Genomic DNA, 17,114 nt, shown 5'->3' on the forward strand with positions numbered 1-17,114 from the left:
TACTATTATATGCATACAATACGTGCAAGTATATGCATGTATAGATCGAGATATTTTTTGTTTGTTATTAAATTAATTTTGTTTTTGTAATTAAATGCATAAGGTGTAGCTATAACCTTTGTCTACACCCAATTTTACATTAATTTATAGTTAAAAAAAAAAAAAAAAAAAAAAAAAAATAATAATAATGACGTCATGGGCACTATACACAATAAAAGCTATTTAGATATATTGAAATATTACAGTCAAGATGAAATAAGAAAAAGAGATACCGATATATGTTTTAATAATGAAGAGAAAAAAGAAAATAGTAAATTATTTACACCAAATAATAATGTACTAAAATTAAATGAAAATGAATTTTTTTCATTTCTTTTGAAAGATGAAGTTAAACAGAAACCTAAAAATTGTTCAGACATGCAATATAATGAAAATAAATTATATGGAATATATATAAATAAGTTTGATGGTTGTAAACTAGCAAATAAACTAAAAGGAAAAGATACAAAAAAAAAAAAATATATGAAAAAAGAGCATTCATTTATTAATAAGAAATATATAAAATTAGAAGATTATTTTTTAAATAACAAAAATCCGAAATTTTGTACTATTTGTTTTCATAATAATAATATAGAATATCTTGAAAAATGTAAAGGATGTTCTTTATATTTTCATGTACATTGTTATAAGATATTTTGTGATTGTTTTAATTTAAACAAATTTCTATGTGATGTTTGTATAGAAACTAATTATTATGCTAATAAAAATCGAAACAATTATGTATCTATTTTAGGGGATAAAAAAAAATACAATTTTTCATATCCTATAATATATGATTCAGATAATAGTGAAAATGATGAATTATATAATGAGCATGAAGATGTATATGTAGCTAATTTTTTTAGAAGCTTAAATAATCTAAAATCTCAAAATGGTCAAGATAAAAAAACACAAATAAATAAACATAAAAGGTTATATACTAAATATTTGAGTGATCATGAATTATGCGATTCAGACAAATATATGATAAAAATAAAAGAAAGCTATTTTTTAAAAAAAAAAAATAAAAAAAAAAATGAATCTCTTTCATTTTGTAATAAACCAAATGAAACTATCTATAATGAAAAAGAAAATTGTGAAGAATTTGAAAATGAGTTCTGTAGTGATATATATCATTCTGATTCTCAATTTGATAGAAATGTTTTTAATTTTTGTGGAATTTATAATAATCCATTTTCTACAAATCATTTATCAATAATAAAAAATAATAAAGATATAATAAAAAAATTGAAAGAAAGCCAAAAAATAATTTCTAATATATTTCCTGATAAATTAATAAAAATTAATAAAAATAATAAAATTAATTATATGCATTATATTCAATATAAAATGAGACGAAAAATACGTCGTGAAATTCGGAAAAAAATTAAAGAATTGAATAAATCTAGAATAGATAATACTACTGATTTGAGTGGAAAATATAATAATAAAATTAATAGTTATTTGAAAATGAATATTATATGTGATATATGCAACAAATCAAATAAAGATGTAATAATGAAAAAAGGAAAAAATAATAAATGGTTTCATATATGTTGTTTATATTATAATAATATAACAAAGAATAATTCAATTGCTGAAATTTATTTTGAACATTTTTTTTTTAATAATTATAATGAAGATTATTTTGTTAATCTATATGGGCAACTAAAAACAATAAATGAAACAATTATTAAAAAAATAAAAGAACAATTATTAAATAAATATAACATATTAATACATAGTCACTTATTTAACTTTTTATTGAATCCATATTATTATAATTTAACTCTTAATCAAATTCAAAATCTAATTTATTATAATTTTATATTAAAAAAAAATTTTATATATCAACCATGTGTAAATAATAACAATACAATTCCTTATTTAAAATTAAAACATGAAAAAAATGAAAAAGCAACACAACTTAAATGTAATAATATTTTGCATCTTAAAAATTTAGCATATAAAAATCTTTATAATTTAAAAAATGAAAAAGAAAAAAAAAAATCATATAATTATAAATTTATAACTACAGATAAAAGTTGTACAGAAAATTTAAGCGATACTTGTTGTTATAGTAGCGAAAATGAAAATAGTGATAAATTTCAAAAAAGTTACAAAAAAAATGAAATAAAAAATACCGAAATTGAAGAAAACTATGAAGAAATGTATGAAGAAGAATTAATAGATAAAAATGAATCAAAAAAAGATAATGATTCTATGTATTGTATAGATACAAATAATTGTACTATAATAAATGATGGAAGCTATTTTTGTGAAGATGTGTTAAATATAATAAATCATTTTAGAAAAACAGTATTTAATGATCATATAATTAAACAAACTGAATATTATAATATGTTTAAAGATATTGAAAAACTTATATATAAGAGAGATTTCTTAAATTTAAATATAATTAAAACTATTAAAGAAAAAATAATTGAATCTATTAAAAATAATAATTCTAAAATTTGTATATTCTGTAAACAAAATGCAGGAATTAAAACAAAATGTATGTATCCTTCATGTTATGAATATTTTCATATATATTGTTATTTTAAACATTTTTTTAATTCTTATAAAAAAAAAAAACAATTAAGTTATTTTAAGAGAGATCTCAAATTGTTTGCTACTATAATGAAAAAATTTAGCAAATCTGAGACAAAAAAGGGAGATAAAAGGGGAGACAAAAGAGGAGAAAAAAAAGGAGACAAAAAAGGAGAGAAAAAAGGAGACAAAAAAAGAATGTGTAGCCCATTAAAGCAAAATACTGAACATGCTGAAAATGGTGAACATGGTGAACATGAAAGTGGTAACATTTTGGAGGGCACTACTAATTGCGTAGAAAAACGAGATATACATTTTTGTGAAAAAAAAACAAAAAAACGACGTACTGAACCGATTTTAACAAATAAAGCCGAACCTGTAGATGTTAGAAAAGTTCGAAAAAAAATAGAAGCAACTCAAAATGATGAAGAAGGTGTAGATGCCGCCAATGCATGTGTAGATAATCGAAGCAATTATAATTATGATAAAATAAATCACAATGTTGAAAATAAAACAGTGGAAAAAAATAACAATATAGATACATCAAAATTAAAAAAAAAAATAATTAAAAAAAATGAAAAATTGCATATTTTAGAAAATGGTGATGAAAATATTATAAAAAAACAAAAAGGAATAACTATTCCTATAACATATAATAATACAAATGTTAATATAACTAATAATAATGAAATAGATAATAATTCAATTGGGTTAAACATGAAAAATAATGGAAATATATTTCTTCTTAATAACTCTGGAACTATAAAAGGAGTCCCATTATTACATGATAGACATTTTGATAAAATAGAAAATGTGTTCCCATCTAATAATAAAATGGTTCTAATAAACGATAGAAATATAAACGATAGAAATATAGAATCTACAAAATTAAATAGCGATCGAAATTTAAATGATAAAAATATTGAATCTATAAAATTAAATAGATTACGAAATTTAAATGATTCAGATAAAATTTATTTGGGTAAAAATATAATGATGGTATATCCTTCACAAAATATTAAAAATCGAGAAAAACAAGAAATAAATTTAAATGTAACTAATTCAAAATATCTATGTTCTAAAATAAAAAAAAATAATAATATAATTAGAAATAATTTATCATTTATTGATTATAATAAATATATAAATAAAGAAAAAGCAGAAGTAGGTAGATTTATACAAAATTATGAAAATCAAGGATTCGATTTTATTTATCCTAATATAATAAATAATATGGATCGTATTAATCCGATTGAAATAGTTAATAAAAATAATCAAAATAATAAAAATGATAAAAATGATAAAAATGATAAAAATTATAAAAATTTTGAAAAAGATAATTTTGATCATATTTCATGTTCATCATCTTTATTACTTGATTCTTCTTCCTCAAATGGTTTCTTTTCAAAAACAGAAAATTCTGATAGATCATCAGTAAATTCATTATCCCAATTAGTATCAAAATCAGATTGTTCAATTTGTTCATCTAATAATTTATCAACAATTCCATCTATTTCTTCATCTTCTTCATTTTCAATTTGTTCATATTCATCTTCAGCATGTTCTCCTTCTTTTGATGATACATCATCTAACATTACATCTAATTATGATTATATTTCTGATATTGATTCAGATTATTCATCAGATTCTGTTCATTCATTACCATTCCCTTTACCACATAATAAATTACCAAGACCTATTGATTCTATAAACGACAAAAATAATGCTTTTATCGAAAGAGGAAATCCGGAAATGTTAGATGTAATCAAAGTTGGTGATTCTACAAAAATCAGAACCCATTTAGATGCAAATAAACAAAATAAACAAAATGAACAAAATGAACAAAATAAACAAATTCGTCAAATTGGGGGGTTTGATTCAGCGGATTATTCATCTGATTTTTATGAACATAATCAAATATATAAATCAATGTATATACACAAATCAGGACGTAAATATAATGATAAAAATAATTGGGAAAATATTAACTTAGGAGATCTATCATATAGTGATCATGATAATAATCAGAAACATGATTATAATTTTTTCAAATATAAGAAAGATTTGTATTATAGTAGACATAGGAAAAAAGCAAAAGAAAAATTGAAGAAAATGAAAAAATTAAAAAAATTAAAAAAAATGATGGGAACAATGATGATGGTTATGAAAAAAGAAAAGAAAGTAAAAATAAATGAAAATACAAAAATAACAATAAAAAAAAAAAAAAAAATTAGTCAATATAAATACAATGATAAAATAATAAACAAATCAAAAAAAAATAAAAAAGAAAAAAAAAATACATTAGGATTATATATAAAAAATGTTGAAATTATATATAATAATAATATCCAATTAAAAAATATAAAACTTATAATGTGTAACAATCATAATAATGAAGAAGATATTGAAACAGTTATGGACATAAAATTAAATACATATAACAATAAAACTGATAACAATGTAAAAAATGTATTTTATTATTATTATACAGAATTTATTAAATCGGTTTTCTTTTCTGATCAATTTTCTCATTTTCTTGATAAGTGTGAATCTTTTAAGAATTCGGAGATGGAAGAGGCGTTAGATGTGGCCAGTGACCAAAGCGAAAAAAACAAAAAAAAAAAAAAAAACAAAAAAAACAAAAATGAAGATGAAGAAAATGGCGAAAATGGCGAACATGGCGAAAATGGCGAACAAAACAAAAGGCAAAACAAAAGACGTATTGACAGTGTTGAATGTGTTGGAAATGGCAAACTGGATGATCGTGGTGAGCGTGGTTGTAAAAATGAAGCGGAAAAAGAAGGGGCAAAGGAAAATGTGAGCATCACGAATTTGAGTGAAGAAATTATATCTGTTAAAAATAAAAAACATAAAACAAAATGTAATAGTAGTGATGGAGAAAAAAGCCAAGATTTAACAAAAGGAAATGAAATAACTTGTCATTCAATAAATGAAGAAATAAAAGATATGGATTCATTAGCAAGTGAAGAAGTTACAATAGTTGACGAATTGTTTAGATGTAATGGAATAGAATCAACTAATTTAAATAATTTAGAAATATGTGAAAAAATTAATGGAAATAATTTATCTTTATTTATAAAATATATTACCAAAATAATCGAAAATATAGAAGCTAGAATTATAATAAAAAATAATGTATGCGAAGGTATATATTGTTTAAGACAATCAGATGGGTTAAATATATATCAAAAAATTAGTGAAAAAATTAAAAAAAAAAATAAATTAAAAAAAAATAAAAATTTCAAAATAAATAACAAAATTGAAAATATTAACCCTTTTAAAAATATAAAAATAAATATAAAAAATAATCATTTTAAAACTTATGTAAAAACTGGAAATATAAATCATCACCATCATCATCATAGTAATAATAATAATAATTATACGGCTTGTACTGAGTTAAAAAAAAGAATTGATATAAATAAATATTCTTATTTGTTTTATAGATTGCCATTTTTTATTTTTGGTAATAAATATATTACTGATATAGAAAATTTCAAAAGTATATATAACATCACTGAACTATTTCAAAATAACAACGAAATTGTAGATTCTAAAAATATTTTAACTGTAGTTGAATTGCTTAAATCATATTCGAATCATGCTTTTTTTAAAAAAAATACAAATCCGTTAAAACGCTCTGTTACTGATCGAGATGAAAAAACATGGAAAAAAAACCCTCTTGATTTAATAGCCACATCAGCAGAAGAATCTAGTTTTAAAAATAAAGAAGTTTTGACTGAAATAAATGTAGAATCAAATAATACAAATGTAGAATCAAATAATACAAAAGTAGAATCAAATAATACAAAAGTAGAATCAAATAATACAAAAGTAGAATCAAATAATACAAAAGTAGAATCAAATAATACAAATGTAGAATCAAATAATACAAATGTAGAATCAAATAATACAAAAGTAGATGTTGTTGAAAATGTAGACAAAAATAAAGAGAGTGTAAATGGAGAAGATAAAGAAATTACAACATTATGTTTGTCAAATAAAAAAGAAAAAAAAAAAGAAAAAAAAAAAAATAAAAATATAGAAGAAGAATGGAATTGTAATGAAAATCTAAATTGTGAACAAAATAAAGAAACACAATATTGTGCTAATAAAAGTTTTAATATCATTTTTTGTTTATTTGATAATGGAAGTAATATATATTTATTAATATATGAATCTGATAGTGATAATAGAAAAAAACATGTAAAAAAAAAAAATGAATTTAACAATATTGATTATTATTTTAAGGAAATGTATGAAACACTTCATAATAGTACATATAAAGAAGATGCTTACAAAATTTTAAACTCAATTTTTTCAGTAAGCAATCATATGAATAAAGATGTTAAAAATGTTTTATATAATACTAGTACAGAAAATCAATGTGAAAATAAAACTGAAAACGAAATTGAAACGAAATTAAGTTCAGATCAAATAAATTCAAAAGTTGTGACTATAAATCATGTTCAACCCAATGCAAATAAAACAGTTTCAGCAAAAATAAATCCAAACAATTCTAAAAATATAAGTAATGATATTCAAGATGAAGAAATGAAAAGTCATAGAGTAAATGAAATAATGTTAAATAAAAAATTGTTGGAAAATATTTTATCGAATTTCAAATTTTTTAATATCACAAAAAATAAAGGGTTAAAATTATCTAGTGTTTTTGAGTTAACATATTATGATTATTTATTTTTAAAAAAACATAAATTTTTTTATTCTAAAAAAGGAGTAAAAATATATGATGCATGTAACAATCCATATAAATTATTATCTTCTCAAAAATGTGTAACTAATACAGATGTAGATGTTTTATCTAATATGATTTTGAAACAAAATGAAGAATATGATGATTTAAAAAAAAATAATAATATGATATCTTATGAATATAAACAAATTACAAATAAATTTGATTTTAACATTTTCAATACCAATAATAGTTCCTTCTATTTTCGAGGATTACCACATAGAATCATTAATTCTTATTATTGCCTGATTAGTTTGAATAACATTTTTAATCCTCTTAATCTTAAAAATATTGATTCATATACAAAAAATTCAAAAGATATATTAATACCAAACATGAATTTTATAAAATGGGCCCAAGGAAATTATGAACATTTATTGGAATTGTTTGCAAATAAAAATTTTGAACATATTTTGAGGAGTAACCAAATAGACATTTTAAAAAAAAAATACATAACCAGTAATTCTAAGGACAAAAAAATTAATAAAAAATATATATCAAAGCAAAAGCAAAAGGGAAAGGGAAAAGGGAAGGAAAAGGAAAAGGAAAAGGAAAAAAATAAGGATGTGAATAAGGATACGGATAAAGATGCTGCTAAAGATGCTGCTAAAGATGCTGCTAAAGATGCCGCTAAAGATGCCGCTAAAGATGCCGCTAAAGATGCGGGGGAGAAAACAGCTACTACTGCAAATACAGATGATGGTGATAAATTTTCAAATAAAACAAATATTTCTATAAATAAAAGTGAAGAAATGAATACAAGCAAAGGAAGAGAATCTATTAACACAGAAAAGCAAATAAAAAATTTAATTAATGAGAACACAAAGAACTTATTAGACGATATTAACTTAGATTGGAAAATCGAGCAAGCCATTGATAGATACGCTAACATGAAGTATGGAATAAATGCCGCTACACCAGATACTGCCAATGCTACTGCCGCTTCTGCTTCTGCTTCTGCTAATAGTAACAGTGATGAACATTGCATAGACAGCGATTCTGTTGCATCTTGCATTAATTCGTTTAGCACTTATGACATTTATAAACTCTTTTTATTTGATAACTGTCAAAATAGTAAAGTAGACGAAATTAAAGAAAATAGTGAAAACTTAGGAGATGATAAGGTTGGAAATGGCCAAAATGCAGCCGAAAAAAAAGACGAAAAAAAAGGCGATACAGACGAAAAAAAAGGCGATACAGCCGAAAAAAAAGGCGATACAGCCGAAAAAAAAGGCGATACAGATGACCAAGTTGAAAAAAAAAACATAACAGATTATCTCTTAAATAAATATGCATTAAATTGTTTTAGAAATTATGTTATAAATAAAAAGCAAACTGAATTTTTTTATAAAAATATAAAAAGCTTTGTAAATTCGTTAGAAAAAAAACAATTATTTTCCGATATAAATAATATATTATCTTTTTGTAATAACGAACAAAAATATATGAACAAAAATAACAATTATTTTAATAATACAAAATTTAGGGAATTTTATTCAAAATCAAAAAATTCATATACTTTTGATGCTTATGATCAATATAATGTTACTAATTATTGTGAAAATAGTCAAGCAAAATATGGTAATAATATATATCACCAGTTTAATAAAACATTTTCATATACCAATAAATTTCAAATATGTAAAGAAGAAATAAAATATAATTCACCTTCAAAAAATGGAAAAAAAAATAATAAACATTATTCAAATGAAGCTAAAAAAAATTTAAATTTTTCACCAAAAAAAATAACTGATCAATATAAAAATTTGGAAAATTTCAACGATGCAATTGATGTTAATATGAAAAATATGAAAAAATTATATAATAATATAAATAAAGAAGTGGTAAAAAATAAATTATTATTAGTTAATAAAATAATCGAAGAAAATTATGAGTATAATATATCAGATATGCCTATGTATGTTAATCTTGTTTTCTATAAATATTTATGTGTAAATAATTGGAATCATTTAATACATAGTTTAAAGGAAAGTTTTATAAAGCAAGAACTATTTTTTTTAAGTCAAGTAGATTCTAAAAATTCCAAAATTAATAAGACTGATAAAAATGGGCATATAAATGATAATATAAATTCTCAAGAAAATTATAAAAATGATGAAATAAAAAATACATCCACAAAATTTGTTTCTGATTCGAAACATATAGAACAGAAATGTACACAAGAATGTGATTCTAAAAATGTATCAACTCCAAATATATCAGATTCTAAAGAAAATGAAAATGGTACATCTGAAACTATAGAAAAAAAAGAAAAGTTGAGTGATCATAATAAAAAGACAGAAAATGGTAAAGATAATAAAATAGGGAAAGAGGGAGATAAAAAAAGTGATATATTATGTAGTGTGTGTTTTTACAAAGAAGATAGTAACATAAATATTATGTATAAATGTGCAAATTGTTCTGTACATGTTCATAAATATTGTTATGGTATTTATCATAAAGGAAAAGTTGAAGATTTTTTATGTGATAAATGTAAATTTAGTAAACATTTGACAAAAATGTATCAAAATGAATTTCATTCAAATAAATCAAATAATTCTAAAAATAAAAAAAAAAAACAAAATTCAAATACCAATTCGAAATATGGGTTAAACAATAATAATACTGATAATACATGTTATGGTACTAATATATTAAGTATCCAAGAATTTAACTATTTTAATAATAAAATAAATAATTTATTTAATAATAATAATTTTGAAGCTAAAAATAAAAGTTCGTCAAACGGAAATAATAATATTATCCTTTTTGAAAAAATCATAAAAAGTGTTGAAGATAGTTGTTGTTATATTTGCAAAAAAAATGGAGGAGCTTTAAAAAAAACAACCAATAAACATTTTGTTCATGTTTTTTGTGTTTTATTTTTTATATTAAAAGTTTTTTGTTTAAATGTTTATAATTTGAATTTTTGGGATATAAATAATTTGAAGCCATATGAAAAAGTTTGCTTTATATGCAACAAAAAAGGAGCCGTTATAAAATGTGCATGGGATGGCGAAAATCAAAATCAGAAAGCAAAAAATGGGGAAGAATTGAAAAACGAAAATAAAACCGTATCCACTAATTGTGATATTAATAATTCTAAAAAAAACGAAAATAAAACCTTTTCTACTAATTGTGACATGAACAATTCTAATAAAAACGAAAATTGTTGTGACAAATATTTCCATCCAATGTGTGCATATTTAGAAGGATATCATATAAATGTTGAAATATATGAAGATAAGTTTGTGAATATATATTTTTATGATAATTGTTTTTCTTTATTTCGTTTCATAACACATTGTAATAATCATATACCTAAAGATTCTTATCAAAACAGAGAATTTGTCAAAGAGAAAAGAACATCATTATATATTAAAAATATTACTAGCGAATCTAATTCAAATAATAAAATTAATGACAAATTTCAAAAAGCTAAAATAAAAAATGAAGCCTCGCCTAAAAATAATACAAAACCTTCTCCTTCACGCCATAATTTACAAACAAATGTTTCCACTTCCTCACCAAACAAAAATGAAGAAACTGGAACAGCAATACAAAAAGGGGATAAATAATAATTTCCACTACACAAAATGGGTATATATATGTACATACATGTGTGTGTGCGTGGGCACAATTGCAAACATTTCACTAGCCCAAATTAAACAAAATTAAGACATTTATTATAAGTGTTTAAAAATGTTGTAAAAATAAATTTCACCAAAATTATAATTATAGGAAAGTTTTATTTTTTCTTATTACTTTTTTAAGGCTTAATAATTAACATATATTTTTTTTTTTAAATAAAATTTAAGATTTTGCTGAATAATTTTTTGTAAATTAATGTAAAATTAAAATTTATTATTTTGTCATAAATTTTTTATCGATACTTTTTTTTATGTTTATACTTTTTTTTTTTATTATAAATATGTCATGTTATGTTATATATATTTTTTTTTTTTTTTTTTAAAAACCTTTTTGTTTCCGTCTCAATTATTATATGTTTATATGATTACACAACTCGAACAAATTAAGAAATCAAATTCGTAAGTATCTTATCGATTATGAGATCAAATTAAATCATAGGCACATATGGCTACATAATATGTCTTCCTTATATATTTTTATGTTTAAAACTATGCAATGGTAATTACTAATATAATTTTTACTTAACTGTTTTAAAATAAATGTATAAAATAATAATTATTATAAAAAAAATTATAGGTTGGGTAGACAAACAAAACAAGATATAATTATTTATAAAAATAACCATTATTTGTTTTAATTTTGTGTGCATATTAAATTTTAACACATAATGGTTATTTTTATAAATACCATTTTTAAGTTCAATTTTTTTTTTTTTTTTTTTGATTTTGATCTTTTTTTCCCCTATTTTCCCTATAATACATAATATAGAGTGTATATCCATAAAAAAATTGTGGAAACTTTTTATTATTTTAGTTTATTTTGTGTACATATAAATGTGGCTTAGTATGTATACCACACACATATTATCACATATATATATAAATATATATATATATGTATACATATGTACATTTCTATACACTTTATATAAACATATTTAATTAGGTGATTGTATATATTACTCCAAGCCTGTTATGATAATAATTTCCTTTTTAAACGCATTATAGAGTGTATAAAAATTTGTTCTCTGAATTTTATAATATAATTTAATTTGATAATTAAAGAAATACGGTATAATTATTTAATTTTTATAGTAACATATTTAAAAATATAATTTTTTTCCATTTTTCTTTTTTTCGCACATAATATATTATTTTGCCATAACATATAATTCATATTGAATATATATTATCATATGAAAAAATAGGGAAAAAATACTATATATAATTCATATTTTTTTACACAATTTTTTTTTTTTTTTTATGCTGTTTCTACAAATTATAACAAGTATACCATTATATATTTTCACAAAATATTTATATACATATAGAATTACAAATTTGTATGAATAAATCAGAATTGTACATAAGATTAAATAATGATAACTAGCCAAAATAAAATATAAAAAAAAAAAAAAAAAAAAAATTAAGAAATTTGATAAAAATATATTCCATATTTATGCATGACAATAATATTTTACTTTTTCATATAGTATGTATTTTTTAACAATATATATTTTATATGTAGATTATTTTGAGTCACATATAAAAATATAATATCTTTATTAAGTGGTGATAAAATCGTATTAATATATCTTTTCCAATTTTCGTTTTTCTTATATTTTTTTTATTTAAAAAAATATATAAAACAAAATAATAACCCTTTAAGAGGAAATAGAAATAAAAAAAAAAAAAAAAAAAAACGTAAAAACATTTGTATACATTGATGATACATTGTACTATAAAAAAGGGTAGAATAAAAATATAATATAATTTGTTTTTTTTTTTTTCTATAATTTTTTTCGTTTTTTTAATTCCTTAACTGATATATAACAAATGATGATGAAAGGGAATTATTCATATGAACGACATGGGCCACAACATTTTAATATAAATAGCTATGGCTCTAGAATAAATAACAAGAATAATAATAATAAAACAGATAAATATGATTATTTATATTACAACGGAAAAACAAACTATGGATATTATAGAGAAGGTAACTACTATTTTAATGATGAAGTTAATTATAAAATAAAAAATAGAATAAATAAATATGATTATTCATATGATAATTATGGAGAATATCGATATTTTAAAAATAATAATTCAAAAAATGGAAATGAAAAAAAATATTATCATTATTATAAAGATAAATATAATAAAAATAATTTAAACAGTAACACACATTTTGAAAAAATAAATAGTGACAATAATATGTCAAATAAACAAAATAAAAGTAATGAAAATAATTCTACTAAAATTAATGAATTAATAAATAATATATATTATAAGACTTCTTATTATTTAAAAAAAAATCGAAAATATTTAAATAAAATACTCCAACAAAATTATGAAATCAACATTTACCTTGTAAGACATATGGAAGCACAACATAATAAAAAACATGTTGAAGATTTAGATACCCCAAGAGATTTAATATATAAACAACCTATTTATTTGGATAGTGTAGCTACTGAAGATGGAATAAAAATGTGTGAAACTGTAAGGAATTATCACCTGAACGGTACAGGTAAAAGTGGGTGCAATCAAATGCATGATATATATTATAAAGAAATAATTCAACTATACAATGATTATGTTGAAAAATGTGATAAAGAGCAACAAATTAGCAAAGAGAATGGCAAAGAGAATAGCAAAGAGAGTGGCAAAGAGAGTGGCAAAGAAGGTAGAAAGGAAAATAAAAAAGGAGTGTTCGAACGAAACAACAATTTTGTTATAATATCGTCTCCTCTAAGAAGATGTTTACAAACAATGAAGTATTTATTTAATTTTAAAAAAAATATAGTTATTTATGAACCAGTAAGAGAAATATCGGGTAGTTATATTACTGATCAAAGATCAAAAACATCTGAAGTTAAAAAATTTTGTGATAATAATTTTGATGAGTATGAATTAATGTGTTTTGGTGAAGAAGATATTATGCATGTAGAAAGATTTAGAGAATCATCTTGCCAAGTATATTTCCGTTGTTTACAGTTTTTAAAGTTTGTACATTCGCTAGCTATTAATTATTTTGCATCTATAGAACGTGAAAATGATTCTATGAGTTTAGATGTGAAAGTAGGAAATACTAACCAATCCAGTATGAAAAATAATGAAGAAAAACAAAATTCGGCTCAAAATTCGGCTCAAAATTCGGCTCAAAATTCGGCTCAAAATTCGGCTCAAAATTCCGAAATCGATGATCATATAAATGACAAATGTAACAATGAAGAGATATGCACAAAAAAAAACGGAAATAATAAAAAAGTTTTTAATATAGTTGTTGTATCACATAGTTCCTATTTATTACATCTTTTAGCGCTACTTGATTATCTAAATTTAGATGATAGAAATTTTAATAATTGTGATATTAGAAAAATAACAATACCCTTAACTAATACATTTTTATTTTTTAATAATATAATTAACTTACAGCTAGCTAAACCAGTAATATCAAATAATATGCCTTTATGTTTTAGGGATAAACAAAAAAATGTTTTGAAAAAAACTTATAAAGACAAAAATATATACACACTAAATAATATAAATGATTTAGATGATATAATTTGTGAAAGCCCTTGTACAATTATTATATATCAGTATAATGAATTAATAAAAAATCAAAATAATTATAAAAATTATTTAGAAAAGATCAAAAATTTTATAGATAATAATAACAAGGAGTTTCAGTTAAAAAACGGGTATTTTTCCAATGGAATGTATAAAAAATATGTTTTAAAAAAAGGGAAAAATGATGATAATAATAATAATGGCGAAAATAATATGCACAATTTAGGTCGAGATATTCTAATTACCGATGCAAGTGAACATCTCAGCTTTTCCGAAAGGAAACAAGCATGGGAACTTAACAAAAAGGGATATATTGCAGGGCAAAATGTAATATTAATAGTATTACCTGATGTTGAAAATGCACCCAAAAAAACTAATGCACCAAATAATAAAGGAAATGAAACGGATATCGACACCAAAATAAATGATGATGATGATAATAATGATAAGGAAGATCTCGGTTCTCTAAAAAATGTTACTAAAATTATAGACAATTATGATAGTGTTCAAGATTTAATAAAATCACCAGATTTTTGGATATCTATAAAAAAAAATATACATAATATAAATTTAAATTCATTTCATGAATATATAATTAAAAAATACAACAAAATACTGATGACAGAAAATGAAGATTTCTGTTATATCGATTTAGTAGCATCACTTGAAAACAAAAATTTTATTAACAAGTATGGAAATATGTTTAATGGCTATTTTAAAAAATTAAAAGAAAAATATAATAACAACAATTCATTATTAGATTTGGAAAAAGAATGTAAGTATATAAATGAAAATTTAATTAACAAAATATTTCCTCATGAATATGAAACATCAAAAGATGAAAACGAAAATGGAAAAGTTTTGACAAATTTAACCTCACCGAAAAATACTTTAAATAACCATGATAAGATAAATATTGTAAAAAAAAAATTTATTTATATACCAAACAAATATAATGATAAAAATAAAATGACAAAACAAAAAAATAATGATAGTTATAATATTAGTAATAATATTGTTCCTAATAATAAAACATTTGTTATGGAAAATATTAAAGTTTTAAAATCGTTTCCTCAATCTATTCAAAATTTAAATGTAGAAATGTTTTATCGTGATAAATTTTTTTATTTTAATTGTCTACATAAATTTATAAAAAGTAAAAATAAAATTGAAGGTTTAGTACTAGCCAAATTATTAGCATTTCTTGATTTGCTTAAATCATTTAATTTTAATTCTACTAATAAAATATTTCAAAAACTTACAAAATTAGATGATGTTATTTATACAAATACAATTGAAGATTCATCACAAATAGTTAACACATATTCATGTGATAAAAAACCTGCACCTGTTAATAATACTTTCTATTTTTCAGCATCCGCTAAGAAATACAAAGATATACAGGCACTAAAGGGTATGTCTCATTTTTTTTTACACACATCCCACTATTTGTTGTACTTCATTTTTTTCTAAAAACATGTAAACATCTTTCTTATACTATACTAACATGTACATACATGTATATTTTTTTTTTTTTTTTTTTTTTTTTTTTATAGGGCGAAAAAGGGGAATAGTAGACGATTTAAATTATATAAGATATAATATGTTGACAATATCTGCTGGTGCTGAGAATGTATATATACTAAACGTGCTTAGCTGATTTATTTTTCATCTGTTTTCTTTTTTACATTTTCCGTATACACATTTGGTTAACTCTCTTTCTTGGCGATTTGAATATATGTATATTTTATATCGCTTAGAAATTGTGAAAATGAGCAAGATATTTCCCGTATATTTATTCGTTCATTATTTTTTTAAAATAGTTTTTTAACTTTTATATCATTTTCGATATAAACTCAAGATATATGAGCTGTGTGAAAGGACAACACCTGTTTGTAAATATTAAGTTTTTTTTTTTTTTTGATTAAAAATGTTATATATGTATATATATTATTAACTAAATAAGCATATGGAAAATATATGCATAATATTTTCTTTTTCCATATGTTAATTTAATACAAACACATTTCCAAAATAGTTTAGATTGTTTATTTGTTTATTTTTTTTTTATATTGGAAAATAATAAGGGTAAATGAAAACCTAACACACTGTTACTAAAATAATATCATATTTTTTTTTTTTTTTTTTTTGCGTGTATAATTTGTTTTATATTTTAAAAAATAAATTTAATAATATTTTGCTATTTACACATATACAGAAAAATGGCAAACATTGATCGTAACAGTTAATGAGGTAGCGCCTAAGAAATGGTCGCAAACATTTTCGCCCTTTTCACATTTTTCATGAATATTTTATTTTGTCCTTTTTAATAAAATTAAAATTGTTGATATTAAAAAAAATATATACATTTGTATAAGTACAATGATATAGTTACACACATATGTTAAATTTTATTTTTAGAAATTTGTAAAATGTTTATTAATGTGAAGATATAAAACTACATATAGCGCTAAGTTTACACACACAAACTTTTATTATAATATTGAAATAAGCTAACTGTGATT

General features: G+C 21.4%; 2 protein-coding genes across 2 annotated transcripts; both read left to right on the forward strand.

The window, feature by feature from the left end:
- Nucleotides 1-195: 195 nt before the first annotated feature.
- Nucleotides 196-10,941, forward strand: PY17X_0410800 (phd finger protein, putative; the record flags this gene model as incomplete). Its single annotated transcript, XM_022955079.1, has 1 exon — nucleotides 196-10,941. The coding sequence occupies one exon, from the start codon at nucleotides 196-198 to the stop codon at nucleotides 10,939-10,941; it is 10,746 nt and encodes a 3,581-aa protein (XP_022811557.1).
- A 1,911-nt stretch (nucleotides 10,942-12,852) lies between these two features.
- PY17X_0410900 (phosphoglycerate mutase, putative) lies at nucleotides 12,853-16,249 on the forward strand (the record flags this gene model as incomplete). Its single annotated transcript, XM_022955080.1, has 2 exons — nucleotides 12,853-16,003; nucleotides 16,146-16,249. 2 exons carry the CDS (start codon nucleotides 12,853-12,855, stop codon nucleotides 16,247-16,249), a joined length of 3,255 nt encoding a protein of 1,084 aa, XP_022811558.1.
- Nucleotides 16,250-17,114: the final 865 nt, after the last annotated feature.

The sequence above is a fragment of the Plasmodium yoelii genome, assembly GCF_900002385.2.
Source record: "Plasmodium yoelii strain 17X genome assembly, chromosome: 4".
Classification (NCBI taxonomy): domain Eukaryota; phylum Apicomplexa; class Aconoidasida; order Haemosporida; family Plasmodiidae; genus Plasmodium; species Plasmodium yoelii.